Source organism: Trachymyrmex cornetzi, unplaced genomic scaffold, assembly GCF_001594075.2.
Source record: "Trachymyrmex cornetzi isolate Tcor2-1 unplaced genomic scaffold, Tcor1.1 scaffold23, whole genome shotgun sequence".
NCBI classification, from domain to species: domain Eukaryota; kingdom Metazoa; phylum Arthropoda; class Insecta; order Hymenoptera; family Formicidae; genus Trachymyrmex; species Trachymyrmex cornetzi.
Window position 1 is genome coordinate 1,954,195 of NW_017296956.1, and position 15,040 is coordinate 1,969,234.

General features: G+C 29.4%; 2 protein-coding genes across 2 annotated transcripts in view; one reads left to right on the top strand and one right to left on the bottom strand.

The window, feature by feature from the left end:
• The first annotated feature begins 276 nt into the window (after window positions 1–276).
• Window positions 277–1,882, top strand: LOC108760725 (dehydrodolichyl diphosphate synthase complex subunit DHDDS). Its single transcript, XM_018506828.1, has 5 exons — window positions 277–530; window positions 604–765; window positions 858–1,006; window positions 1,372–1,556; window positions 1,652–1,882. The coding sequence occupies exons 1-5, from the start codon at window positions 370–372 to the stop codon at window positions 1,880–1,882; spliced, it is 888 nt and encodes a 295-aa protein (XP_018362330.1). The 5' UTR covers window positions 277–369.
• Window positions 1,883–6,503: 4,621 nt separating this feature from the next.
• 5-HT7 (5-hydroxytryptamine receptor 7) overlaps window positions 6,504–15,040 on the bottom strand; it is a 46,559-nt gene continuing 38,022 nt past the window's right edge. Inside the window, exons 5-6 of the mRNA XM_018507108.1 lie at window positions 8,919–9,131; window positions 6,504–7,547 (exon numbers count right to left, since the gene is read on the bottom strand). Coding sequence (XP_018362610.1) covers window positions 6,738–7,547; window positions 8,919–9,131 — 1,023 coding nt within the window. The 3' untranslated portion in view covers window positions 6,504–6,737. The remainder of the gene's footprint in view (window positions 7,548–8,918; window positions 9,132–15,040) is intronic.

Below are 15,040 nucleotides of genomic sequence, written 5' to 3' on the forward strand. Positions count from 1 at the left end.
TATGTTGATACACATTTATACATATTCACGCATAAAAAATTGTTTACCGGGTATTATTCTATTATACTAAAAATAATTTTATAAAAGAAAGTGTACGAACATGTATGGACATATTTCGTATATAATTACCATACATGTTTATGAATATTTATGCGTGTTTATATTTCTAGTTTCTATTTATATATATTCGTGCATGAAAAATTTTTCACCGGGATGATATCGTCTTTCATGCTAATGAGTAGTATATATACCGTGTTCGTCGACAAGTATTGGATAGTGAATGTGACAAAAACTTTTGAAACATTGAAGAGAATCAGTTGATTGCAGATTGTACGTTTTCGTACGCCCGAACGTGAAATTTGAAATAAAATGTCGTGGCTAAAGGAACGCATTTTGAACTGGTTTCAATTTTTGGCTTTAAAGGTCATTAAGACTGGCGAAATTCCTAAACACGTGGCAGTTATCATGGATGGTAACAGACGTTATGCAAATAGACAAGACTTGAGGAAAGAGGAGGGACACTCTAAAGGGTATGCATTTTTAAAGACAATTTGCAGACACACTGGCTGGATGTTTATTTGCCTCATATTTTATTTACGACAGGTTAGACAAAATGAATGAGATGTTAAACTGGTGCTCGTTTCTCGGTATTGTAGAAGTCACAGTTTATGCATTTAGTATAGAGAACTTTAAACGTAGCAAAGAAGAAGTTGATAATCTCATGGACCTTGCCAGGCAGATGTTCAAGAGTTTCTTAGAAGACAAGTATGTGTGACATTTAGATTTTTTTAAATCAGGTATTACATTTCAGCACAATATAGATTTTGTTATTACAAATTTATATAAACAATTTTCAGGAAAAAATTAAAGGACGATGGAAAATGCATTCGTGTGATTGGTAATTGGTCTCTGATACCAGAAGATTTATGTAAATTAATGGCTGAAGTTATGATTATTACTAGGGAAAATAATAGAATATTTATTAATTTTGCTATTGCTTATACATGTAAGTATAATTACAATGAACTATATTTACGTTTACACTTGATTTTATATATTACACTAAGCTTGCGTTTAGGAAGTGCGCTATCAGCGCTATCGCATCATCCTGTTTTATGTCATCATCTTATTTTATGTCTCATAAACAATTAAGATAGAAAGATGCAATAGTGCTAACAGTGTGCACCCAGAACACAGTCTAAACCGATTTAAAAAGATTATTGATATATCGGTGCATATACTCTCTCTGGACAATTAGTTTCGTGACGTATATATAAATAAATGTTTAATATTTTATATAATTTAAAAATATATATACACACACATGCACACATGCATATATAATTTTTATATTTTTTAATATCGCTATAGCAAGGGATGAAATTACTCATGCGATTAGGGATACAGTACAAGGTGTAAAGGATAATGATATTTTACCTGAAGATATTAACGAAGCTCTGATTACTGATTGTTTGTACACTTACAAGTCTCCAAATCCAGATTTATTAATTCGTACTTCCGGAGAAACTCGACTTAGCGATTTCCTTATGTGGCAAGTAAGAAAACGTATTTAATTTTTGTGGTTTAAATCTATCTACTTGTAATCAAAGCAGAACTATGCATTTCAAAATTTTATCTAAATTTCTTTTAGATTTCCCATACTTGTATTTACTTTGCCGAAGTATTATGGCCTGAATTAAGTCCATGGAATTTTGCTAGTGCAATTTTTTATTATCAGAGATGTTATCCTAACTTGCAGAAAAATAGAAACAGTTTGAAACCAATTACGCATAATACTAGAGTATCCATGTTTCTTAATAAGTTGTATAACAAACGTGAGATGGCAATCGAAAAAATATATCAATCAGCAACTCAATCTTAGAAATAAATAAATTATTATTTATTTCTAGGATTGAATTGCTGATTGATATATTTTTATATATCAATCTATTCTAGTAGATAAGTTGTAAGTTGTAGCTATTCTAGTAGATAAAGTGTAACTTATACCGTCAAAGGCATTTATTTTTTATTGGTTGTGTTCTCACATGTATGGTTTCACGAGATTTAATATTTAATGTAATTTAATATAATTTAATAATTAAAAATTTGCCTCGGTAGTCTAATGGCTCAGGACGGTTTACAAAAGATCCGGGTTCAAGTCCCGGCCGAGGTAATATTTTTCGCAATAAATTTATTAACAGTTTTAATATATTAACATCTTTATAATATATGATGCTTGATGGTAGCATCAAATTATTAAAATTGCTTGTCAATTTAATTCGCGAAAAAAAATATTAGAGTAGTTTTAATTGCGTTTATTTAGTCCGGAAAACCAATTCGGCGCGCAGTTAGAAAAAGACCACAATATGGTATATATGCAAGTACATATATAGTATATATTAACAAATATCTAAAAAAAGGCTTGAAAGAATCTATCAATAATAATAATAATAAGCAAGCCCATCAAAGTCAAACATCAGTTAATCGGATGTACAATTTATTTTCGTGTAATTAAACAAGTCATATCAAAAATTAATTAAATATACGTTTCGATCCCTATTTTTGGGTCCTTATCAATATAATATAACCTAAATCCGCTTACATACTATACGCAAATTCCAAGAAGCGATACAGCTCATTCTTCTTTATACAATTACCAAGTTAAATAATAGTATATATTAGTAATTCAAGATTGAATTATTTAAAGCAACGAAGATCCAGCTCCGACCGTAATAGGCATTTAAATTTCTTGTATTGATTGTGTTTCTCACATATACGGTCTAAAAATATAAATATATTGTTAATATTTAATATTGTCAAATGGATAAGTTGTACTATCTGGATAAATTTGTGAAAAAGAATTTATAGTTGCGTTAAAAGATTCATTATTAGCTATTAGCGATATTTTTTAATTATAATGCTAGTATATTATTAGTTTTATTAGTATTGCGAGTTGCAACATTAATTTTTATCTGCATCTCTCTTTAATCTATAAATTAAAGAAAAATCTGGAATTTAATTTTTGGTTGGTGTTGAATAATGTTTAAAATATGACATTGAATATAAAACTCATTGTCTATCCGCTAAACAAAATTATATAACAACGTTTTTGTAACGTTGCATTATAACCAACGGTTTACGTTTTGTCATATAAATATTTTGGTAATGTCATAAGAACCAGAAATGTCCTAAGTCGATTATCTTACATATGCGACGTCACATTTGCAACGTTTCTGCGACATTTATAAAACTTGCTTTCGATGTTACAACTTTAGTTCCAGAAATGTTTTTATAACGTTTCAGGAACAAGAAATGATCCGCTTAATTTATGTTTAATTTACAACTCGAATTGTAACATTTTTGTAAGATTTTTTAATTTGGGCAGTTTAAACTTTTGTTTAAGGTAATCTTAAAACTTACTCTTTAAGAAAAATATAAAAGAAAATTTTTCTCCAAGGGGGGGTAATATTGTAATTGTAAAATAATTTTATAAAAGAGAGAATTTAATTTTGAGAGAGAGAGGGGGAGAGAGAGAGAGAGAGAGAGAGAGCATAAAGTTATCTGAAAGATGACTACAAGAGGACTAAATTGTTATAAAGATATCTTTTAGTGAAAAAATATGATCGTCAAAAAAATGACTAAAGATGTTGCACTGTTAAGGGTCCTCTACATAGAAGTCGTAGACGGTCGTGGAGTCTTAAGTCATAGGAAACTGACCAATTCCAATCGAGTATTCTCTTTATATTTGATTGTGATTGGTTGGTTTCCTACGACTTAAGACTCCACGACCATCTACGACTTCTATGTAGAGGACCCTTTAATCATCAATAGGAATTTTCCAGCAAGATACACAAATTGACACAAGAGTCATCCTATCCTTATTCGATAATCAGCAAGAAACAAAAAAAAATGACTCTTGTGTCGATTTGTACCTCTGCTGAAAAGCTCTCTTTATAATTTTATCCATTTATTATAGTTTTATTATATTTATTTATAATAAAGATAATTTTTGCAAGTATCTTTTAGTCATCTTTAAGCCTGTTTTTAGTTTTTATATTTTGGCACATGTAACATTTAATATCAAATCCATGAATTAATTTTCACACAAAACTAAACGAAATTGTATAACTATCAATATATGTATCCCATTTATAGATCCTGTAATGCTTACTGTGTCATGTGCAAGAGCTATCATTTTTCATCAAAATCCTCTTTGAGGATTCGTTTTCAAAAAATTATATTAATATTCACTAGAACACGGATAAATTTCTCATAATGCTGCACCTCTTTTATTCTACCCTGTATAATTTTCGAACACAAGAAACAATTCCACAATGTCTGTTCGGTGGTGATCCCGCGTATTGCTTACAGATGAATGATGAAAATTATCAAAGTAGTGGAAAGATCTTTTTCATGTTGCTTTTTCAGTAATACGAAGAGATATCTTTTAGGTCCAATTTCACAACTCATGGTTAAATCTTAACCGAAGTTCAACTTATTCATTATCTCTTTTCAATTTTAGAATTGGAAAGAGTTGAACCTCGGTTAAGAGTTAACCGTGAGTTGTAAAACTGGGCCTTAGTCGTGACTTTTCACTTTGCTGAAAATACAACCATTGAAAAATGACGAAAAGATGTCGTTTTTAAGTTGTTTCTTCGATATATAGGCTAGATCTTTTCGTCTTGCCAAAAAGACAACCTAAAGACGATGCTAAAACAAAGGTCGAACTTGATCTATGTTCCCGGTAAAAAATTTTGCATGCATAAATATATACATATAAATATTTAAACATAAACATGTTTAAATATTCATAAACGTATATATTTTAAATATAAAATTGATAACAAATATATTTTATATATATGAAATATGTCCATACATGTTCATACACCTTTCTTTCTTTTGTAAATTTACTTTTTAGTGTAATATAAATAATAATAATGTGAAAACATAAAAAATAATTAAACGCATAATTTTCGCGTTATTTACTTTAAAAAAAATCAAATTTGGAGAAATGTAAATTGCTCATACATAATTATTTAAAATATTTTATATATGTATAATTACACACCGATTACACGGAAAAAACGATATGGTTCATATAACCAGAAATATTTAGTTGCGAGCAATATAGTTACATCATCGTAGTTATTTTTGTGTGATAAATATATGTATGGTTCCATATGATTTATTTACTTGATGTGTGAATTATACCAATATGTAGTTACGCGTGATCTGGTTATGATAATCAAACTTGGTTGGAGGATCATTTATCATGAAAAAGCTATCTATCCATATACTCACGTAGAGATTGCCAACATTGTTTAATTGACTCAACATTGGCTCAATATCGGCAGTCAAGAGTTCCAAAAAGTTGCTGCAAAATGATTTTGCACGAAACGAATGTGGTAAAAATGTTTTCTCCCGTGAACCGAGATATTAATCGTTAAAGTTCATATCTTACGTATATTACTCACACGTACACATGTAGAAAAACCCAAAAAGTAAAAAAAATTACGAAGAAATGTCATTTAAATGCATTTTTGGAGTGGACTTCGACTGTATTCTTCTAATAAATTTTTCGACACTCGTTTTAGTTAACAGGAGATAGGATACTATAATTTATCGTTACTTTTTTTCAAAACTAATTAAACATCTGGATAACTTTCCTTAATGCAGATTTACTAAAAAAATTTCCTCCTAAAATTATAAATTACACGTTAACTCTAATATCTCAGAAACTATAAGAAACTACCCATTAATTTAAAAGTTGATCACTTCTATAATATATGCCAAGGTGAAGGTTAGCGGCGGTGTTCCCTAATGTAAAGATTTACTGTCGCCAAGAATAAAAAAATTATACAGATTATTTTTAAAGTCTTAAACGTACTTTTGAAAATATGTTTAATAAGTGCTATAAAGATAAGAAATCTTGACCAAAAGTTTTATATATTTACAACATTGTAATTTTCAAAAGATGTTTTTAAGACTTTAAAATAATAATTTAAAGGGAGGTATTTAAGAAATTAGATAGATTTAAAAACAAAATATTATAGTCTGTATATTAACACATAGCTGATATATTAATTTTAAATATTAAAAAGTTGTATGTATCACATTTTGAGTTATAAAAAAATTATTTTTGGATAACATCTTTAAAAAAGGATTAAACATATAATTCTTGCACAGGTCAGATTGACAATATATTTATGTAAGTCTTTTAGTTCTCGTATGATTTCATAACATAATTTTAAAAATTCTTGATCAATCTCAAAAATAATTTGTTTAATTACTTTCTGCGACTGCGAAATTAACTGAGTTAATTAATTCAGATTCTCAACAACAAAATTATTGGAAATAAAGCAATATAAAAGAAATAAAATAAAGAATGAAATAAGATTCAACATAATAAAATTAAGATGGCAAAAAAATAGAACAATATATTAAAAATAAATATTTTTAATAAGAAAATAATGATATAAGTATCTGTATTAAAAGGATATGAAATAACAGCAGAAACAGAGAATTATTAATTAGCTAATGTATAAATATTATATGGAGCAAACACCACTGAATCTTCCTGGAACATGTCTGGTATCCATCTTGATCGATCACACAAGAGTTTCTGTTATACAAGGTGCATGAACTTCAGCGACAACTTGAAAGATGTCCATGCAGTACGATGATGATCTTCGTTGAATACCATAATCCTCGTTATTAGAGGAACACGCCTTGGATCAGAAGCGGGATATCTCCGACTCCTTGACAATGTCAATGATAATCTGATTTGTATTGACTATAACCTTGCTATCATCGGGTTCTTGTTTTTTATTATCGATATCCTGTTTGTTATTACCAATGTCCTGGTTATTATCGTTGATGTCTTGATTGTTACCATCGATTTCCTGATTATTATTGCTGATATCTGGATTGTTATGATCGACATCCTGATTATTATTGTCAATGTTCTGGTTGTTATTAACGTTCTGATTGTTATTGTCGATATCATGATTATTGTGGCCGATGTTTTGATTATTATCATCGAGATCCGCCCGCTCGGTATTCTCCGTACCATCATTGCCGCCGTTAATATCATTCCTTGTCCTTCGTTCGCCGAACTGTCGTTGATAATATTCCTCACGCATTAACTCATTGATGTTGCGCCAGCGTAAGCACATTATTAAAATAAATGGTTTGCGAATCTCCTTATTGAAAATCGCGTAGATGATTGGATTCAACGCACTGTTACAATAACCAAGCCAAAGGAACAGAGATGATACTGAATGCGGGATAGCATCAGGTTTGTAGAATGGTCTAATTAGTGCTAGCATAAAGAATGGTAGCCAGCAAATAATGAAGGCACCAACGATGATGCCCAAGGTAGTGCTCGCCTTTCGTTCACTTTTTCTTTTCCTTAACTGACGTTTATTACAAATGCAGGCTCGACTGTTACCCGTCCTCAGTATTCTTATCGATTTTTGTAACATGTTCCGCATAAGACTTTCTCGGCGCTCGCTGCTGAAGTGACGCCTTGGACTACCTTCGCTCTGTAGTAAAATAATTCATTTAGTAAATATCATTATTTACATATAAAATAGAAAAAAAGAAAGAAAAATTTTTTAATAAAAATTGCATTATTTAACAAAGAACCCTGCACAAATCTTATGGAAAATGAGTTTCGGTCAGATTGTTTTAAATTTTAATATTTTTTAGATCATGTGGAACTGATTAAAATTCTTCATAGGCTTCCAAATAATAGTTAGTTTTTGTTCTAGGACCTTCAGAAAGTCTTTATATTGTATATGGAAAGTACAAAAAATTGAAATAAATCTTTTTTTACTACACTTGTACATACATGTATCAGTGATATATTTATAATTTTAATTTTGTACTCGTTCTCAAAATTACCCGGAATGAACGTAGACGTGACGAACGTTTCATTCTTTTGAAATGTTTGATTTACTTGAGTGCCACTCATGAACAGAGTATTTGATTGTCGTGAGTTTCCTTGCCTTTTTGAAAATCCTAACATGCTTCTTCGAATTAGAAAATAAAATGAAGTCTTTTTCTCAGAATATTTTGTACCATAATAATACTTTTCGAAATATTGAAAAATATGGTACTTAAACTTTTTGGTGATACTATGTCCGACAGATTTTTCCGTGACATATATATTTACAGTATATATCCATAATGCACAAAAGATGCATTATGCAGTATTCATAATTAATATTAATAAAAAAAAGATTTATCTTGACTTATTCTTTCATATAAGATGTGATGATCTTCCGAAGGTCCTGGAGCAAAACTTTAGAGGCACATTTGGAGATTTTATACCCACCAAAGTTTGGTTATAATAGTTAGGGTCTCTGTTTTCAAGTTTAGAATCCATGAGAGTAACATTTTGATTTTGCAAGACTATCCTAATGCCATTTCTATAAATAAATATCGATTTGAAAAATTTAAGATTGAAAAATCATATTTTTTCCAAAAATTTTACTATAAATTTTTTATTTTATTTTTGATAAATTCTAGTAGCAGATTCTGAAAGAGCAAGAAATTTTACATCAAAAATGATTATCGCTTAATATCTAAGGACATTAAAATAACAAATAAAGCCGCTGAAATTTATTTTAAAATGTTGAACATTAATGGACTAAGAAAAAATTAGAATTTGAACATAATTTACAAAAAAAAAATAAATTTTTTATTTTAAAGAAATTTCTTCATCTTGATGGTAAAAAAACTGTTTAAAGTATATATCGCATTACTTGCATTTGTGATTAAAAATAATTTTCTGAGTTAATTTTAATTTTATCTTTAATTGTTTGTAAAATAAATATTTATTTCAATTCTTTTGATGTAAAAATCAACATCAAAACTAAATCTATAACAGATATATAACATATATGACTTACTGTAGATGCGATGGTATTTTTTATGTGTGTATTTGGCAGACTGGTCAGCCTTACACACTTCTTGTAGGAATGTCGTGGACAGCTCGTTGAACACATAATCCTATGGCGATCGAAAGATGAATTAACATCGGGCTCCAATTCCATGTCAAATCGACCCACTTGATAATTCATGGCAGATTTATCGCGCGCGGCATTGAATAGTTTGTAGTTTATCTGCAATATAATTAGTAATACACATGCGCGCATTTATGATACATTTTGATGAGAAATTATTATCTGAGTAACAATGATAGTCACCCTAATAGTAGCGGAAACTGTAATGTGTGTCAGAGTTAAAATTGCAGTCATGCGAAATGCAAGGTCATGTCTCTTTTTAGAAAGTTAAAGAATTTCGTTCCGATTAACGTCTAAGTAGAGTAACTATTTTTTAAATTATTAATACAGATTACAGTGCGATATAGCTGCGAGACATGTCCATTCGATCTTACATATTTGTTATCACAGATTCAATTAGTCGCCATATCTGAAGACAGTGTCGCTTATTTTAGTATATACCATCAGACAGGCTTGTTACAAGCAGGGCTGTGTACATATTTGAAATACTTTTATTTGAAAAATAGTATTTGTAAGAAAATTATATTTCGTATTTTGTATTTATCGGAGCATATAAAAATATTTTGTATTTTGTATTTCAAACACTAAGATTGACAATCAATATTACAACAACATTGCAGCAATATTACTTTGAAAAATTATAATATTTCGTAAAATATTGTTGCAATATTGTAATAATATTTCTACACAGAGAAAATGGGTACGATTGCCACGACCAAAAGTCGCTCATCAGTTATACATGTTTTGGTTATAAGAACTATAGTACGATTGTGATAACCGTAAAATGGCATATCATCTATGGCTGTCAAGATATATCCATTTTACGGTTATCACAACCAAATATATTGATGGGCGAAAATTATCATATTTTCAGTTGAAACAACCGTAACATTTTTTCGGTGTATGTCCGCAACAATAAAATTGAAATATTGTGTAATATTGCTACAATTTGTAGAGTAACATTGCAGATATATATTGCTGCAACGTAATGCAATATTTCAATAATTAATCCAGTTTTATTAATTGCTAAAATATTGTTTCTAAAATGATATTCTAAAATACACGCAATAAAGTTATAATAAAAAAAACATTTAGGGGTTTAGAAAGCACATCCGAAAGAGCTTAGGAATCTCCAAAAGACTTGCCAACTCGTTTTGCATACGCTTTCTTATAGACCTCCTGGACATTTTCTTCTTACGAGAAGCGTATTAATCTCGTGGCGGCACCGCGTACTTACGTATTGAATTATAATATTGCAGCAATATAATGCAATATATTTCCTACAAAATATTAAAATTACAATATCTCACAATATTGTTGCAATATTTTCAATGAAATATTAAATTTCAATATTACAGCAATATTGCTGCAATTTTTGTAATATTGCGCGCTATTGAAATATTGCTGTAATATTTCGTGCTGTAGAGGCATCAATATAAAGACAAACTGTAACTCCCTTATCTAAGCAAATGTTCAAATTTCAAATTGCTTATATCCTTCTGCAACATAAAGTTTTGCCTTTTTTAAGAAGTTACTATGCGTAGCAGCTTTTATATATTTGGATACAAAGTTACGCAAGCTGTTATCCCTTCTTGAAAATCTTAAATACTATTTATAGAGCATATAAGTACTATTACTTAAAATAATACTACAAATTTGATATTAAATTTGATATTAGGTTTGATATAAAATTCTATTAAATTTGTCTTAAAGACCCTTACAATCTATATACAGCACGTAATATTGTAATAATATTACAGTACAATATTGTAGTAATATAACAACATGCAACTATATTACGAATATATTACATCTATATAAATCTATATACAGCACGTAATATTGCAATAATATTACAGTACAATATTGTAGTAATATAACAACATGCAACTATATTACGAATATATTACTGAGATTTATAATATGATATAATTGCAATATATCACGCAAATTATATGGTACATCGCACTGCGTATTATTAGTGCAATATCGTTAAAATATTACAATGTCAAATATTACAGTGATTGCGAGTAGTACCGCGGCACCGCCGATAGATGAAGGAGTTAAATTTCTCCTAAGTAAGAATCAGACAGGATAGAAAAAAAGTTGCAGCATTATAAGAATTTTCACTTGTGATTTTAAAATGATTTTACCTGATATGATTTTTTTGAAACAGGTTCCCTAAAATAGGGTTTAGTGATAAATATAAGGCGATTGTTTCCGATATACATTGACAAAAAAAATTGTACTATAGATTTTCAATATTACTGTATATCGGATCACGGCTTAAATTAACAGCAAAATTTTTTATTTTGTGTAAAAATTAAATTAGGGGCACATTATATTTTTGGATTACATTCGATGAAAGCATTATAAGCATTATTGTGTCTCGTACTATTTTTCTTGTAATTAAATGTAAAACAAGGATTAAATAATGCAATAGCGCTAACAGCACGTTCTTCAAACGCATACTATGGAAGTAAATATTACTAGAATGTTACCATAATATTGCAGAAATGTTTCATTTCGCGGATATTTAATGTTGTAGTAATATTTATGCAGTGTTATTGATATATTACCATGTAATATTATAGCAATTTTGTAACGTTACTGCAATATTTTTGCAATATTACATACTATGTGGTAATACTATAAAAAAATGTATTAATGAAAAAATTACATTGTGGTATTTAAAAAATCAAAGTAATCTTAATTTTTATTTAAAAAACTTCCAATCTTACATTGCTAATTGTAGCTTGAGTGAAACAGATGAGTAACTACCTTCCAACTTTTTTTAAACTGTCGAAGCTGTCCCAAAAATCATGCCAATCGTTATACTTTCTCAACATTCTACACAATATATCAAAGATTCAACAAAAAAAATGTAAGAAAAAATAATAAAAAATATTTTATATATATCCTTCCAGCACGAAATATTACAGCAACATTGCAGCATTATTACTTTGAAAGATTATACTTCACAAAACATTGCTGCAATATTGTAATAATCTCTCCTATGTCCATTAAAATAAAATATTGGCACTATATTTTGCAGTGTTGCTGCAATATTTAAAGAACTGTAGACATATTGCTGCAACATTATGCAGTATTTCAATAATTAATACAATTTTATTAATTGCTAAAATATTATTGCTTATTATGACGTTCCAAAATATACACAAAAATCTTATAATAAAAAATATTCGGAACCCAGGAAACACACCCGAAAAAGCTTGGGAATCTCCAGGAGACTCGCCAACTCGATTTGCATACACCTTCTCTCTTATAGGACTCCTAGACGTTTTTTTTCTTACGAGAAGCGTGTCCATCTCATGACAGGGTCACGAACTTACCTGTTGAATTATAATGTTACAGCAATATATTACAATACTTCTTATACAAAATATAAAAATTAATATATTTCACAATATTGTTACAATATTTCCAATAAAATACTAAAATTTCAATATTGCAGCAATATTGCTGCAATTTTTATAATATTGCGCACTATTAAAATATTGTTACAATATTGCTACAATATTTCGTGCTGTAGGGATGTATACGGACTGCTCAGCGTAACAGTCCGCCATGATTTTTTAAAGAAAAGCTTTGACAGTTAAAAAAAAGATCAAGGGTGAATATTTATCTGTTTCATGCGAGTTATAACACGTCTAAAAAAATTTAATAAAAAATTTCAAATTATCTCGAATTTTTTAAACAGCACCTTACAATTTTTTTCATACTAAAGTAGAGATCTTCAAGATGAATTTAACGCATTATCAAAAATGTCATCTTTACTGATGTTTTATTGATGGTGTTTCAAACACATAAACACATAATTTGTATCACAAATATCTATTAATAAAGAAAGACTATGTAAACAAATTTTATTGATTTTTAATTTATATAAACAAATATTCAAATTGCTTGCCTCTTTCTACAACACAAACACAAGTTCTATTCCTTATAACAAATTATTACGAGTGACAGCTATTATATCATCTTGATCCAAAGGTGTGCAATCTGTAATTATCCTTTCTCAAAGATCTTGAATATTATATTTATTGCTGTTTGATAACATTTCAAATGTCCTTATAAAAAGTCCATCGGAAACAAATACGGAGAACGTGACGGCGTGTACATACGTGTATGTAATGTATGTACGTATTTATGTTCTGTATACGTTTCTAGTTCAGTTTCAGAGTTTGTAAGTACTGCTATTACAAATAATGTTGTAATTTTGATGTTAAATATCAATAAAATTTGTTAAAAGTCAATAAAATCTGTTCACATAGTCTTTTTTTTATTAATGGATACTTATAATACATATTATGCGTTTATGTGTTATGCGTTTATATAAAATCAATAAAACATTAATAAAACCTGACAGCCGAATGCAGTAAGTTTGTTAACATGTTGCTGCAAATTGTTGCAGCAACTAATTTCGATAAACTCAGGACAAGATGAGACAGCAATGTCTGTCGCATTGAACTCAATGGAATTCGAATTCTTATGATGGCAAATTGATAGCAATGTGTCAGCATCAATTTCCTTGATAACAACTTGTGTTATCAATTGGTCATCAGCAAACAGAACATTGTCAGCAAATCGGCGGCAATCCGGCAACTTGTCATCGTTTGCATGCTATCTGCAGTCAACAGCACGTATACAGCAACATGGCGACAATGTATGTCAAATAATAAATACTACTTAACCCTCGAACGACACACATGAGTATTTCGTGTCCATGCTATTTCTAACATGCTATTTCTTATTTCTCATATACCTGTGCACATGGCCTTATGCCCTATGTATTTTCTTTAAAAATACTCTATTTGTCCACATTAAAAATATGACATATTCAGATGCTCAAATAATTGCACTTTTTTGCATTTGGCTCGTGTAATATTTTTTTTTTTTTAAATTATGATATCTGTACAAAAACATCCTATAATGATTTTTTTTGTATATAGCATATATAGCAAAATTACAATTTTTATATCAAAACTGAATCATTTTCTTTTTCTTGGTGCAGAAAGTAATTTCTATAATTTTTGTCTCTAAACATTTTGTCCAATGTTTGCGTAGCAGAATAATTTAGTAGAGACCTTAAAGAATATGTGTGAATTTTTACAGAATTTTTTGAGCACTTTAAGAGTCTTAAAATCGGACACGAATAACCCATATGTGTCGTCCAAAGATACCGAAAATAAGTGTGTCGTTCGAGGGATAATTATGCTAATAGCTGATAATATACAAACAAACCATGCTGTGCTACGCATTGCAAATGTTTCGAAATAATACTGACAATGTTCAAGAATAGAAAAAATAAATTTAGTATTTTTTAAGCGACAATTCACATATGTCACGTCACAGCAACGTTTCATATATATGTATTTTATCAATTACAATAATTTTATAATTTTAATTTTCGAAAACGCATCGCAGGCATTTGAACTTAAGATTCCGGGGTGGTAAACCTAATACGCTTACGTTAAACTGTATAATCGCACGCTTGTTGTCAATTCGATGTTCAATAACTACTCAACTAAGCAGCCTCACGGTGTCTCGTGTGAATCAGGCAAAATTCAATGTATCAAAACCGACATCTGTTTATCTAAATTTTATAGTAAATTTATCTTACTAAGTTTTAATTTATTCAGTAAAAAGTTAAAAAGTTTATAAATCACTTATACTATGACATCACGTATGTAAAGGTTGTAAAAATGCATCATTACATAATATATTGTATTTAAGTAAGCTACACCGATTCTAACCCACTATGTGTGCGTATATGTATATGCGGTGTGCACGCGCGTGTGTATGTGTGAGTATATGTAAGGTCAAAGAAGAAGGAAGTGCGTCACAGACGTTGGGTCTAAGGAGCAAGAAAGAGGGAAATGCATCGTTAAGTGAGGGGTCTACGGGAAAAAGGATTTTGCTGTTTCTCCCTCCCACTCATTGCGTTTTCTTTTCAAACCATTATTGCTCTATTGTCCCCCCCCCCC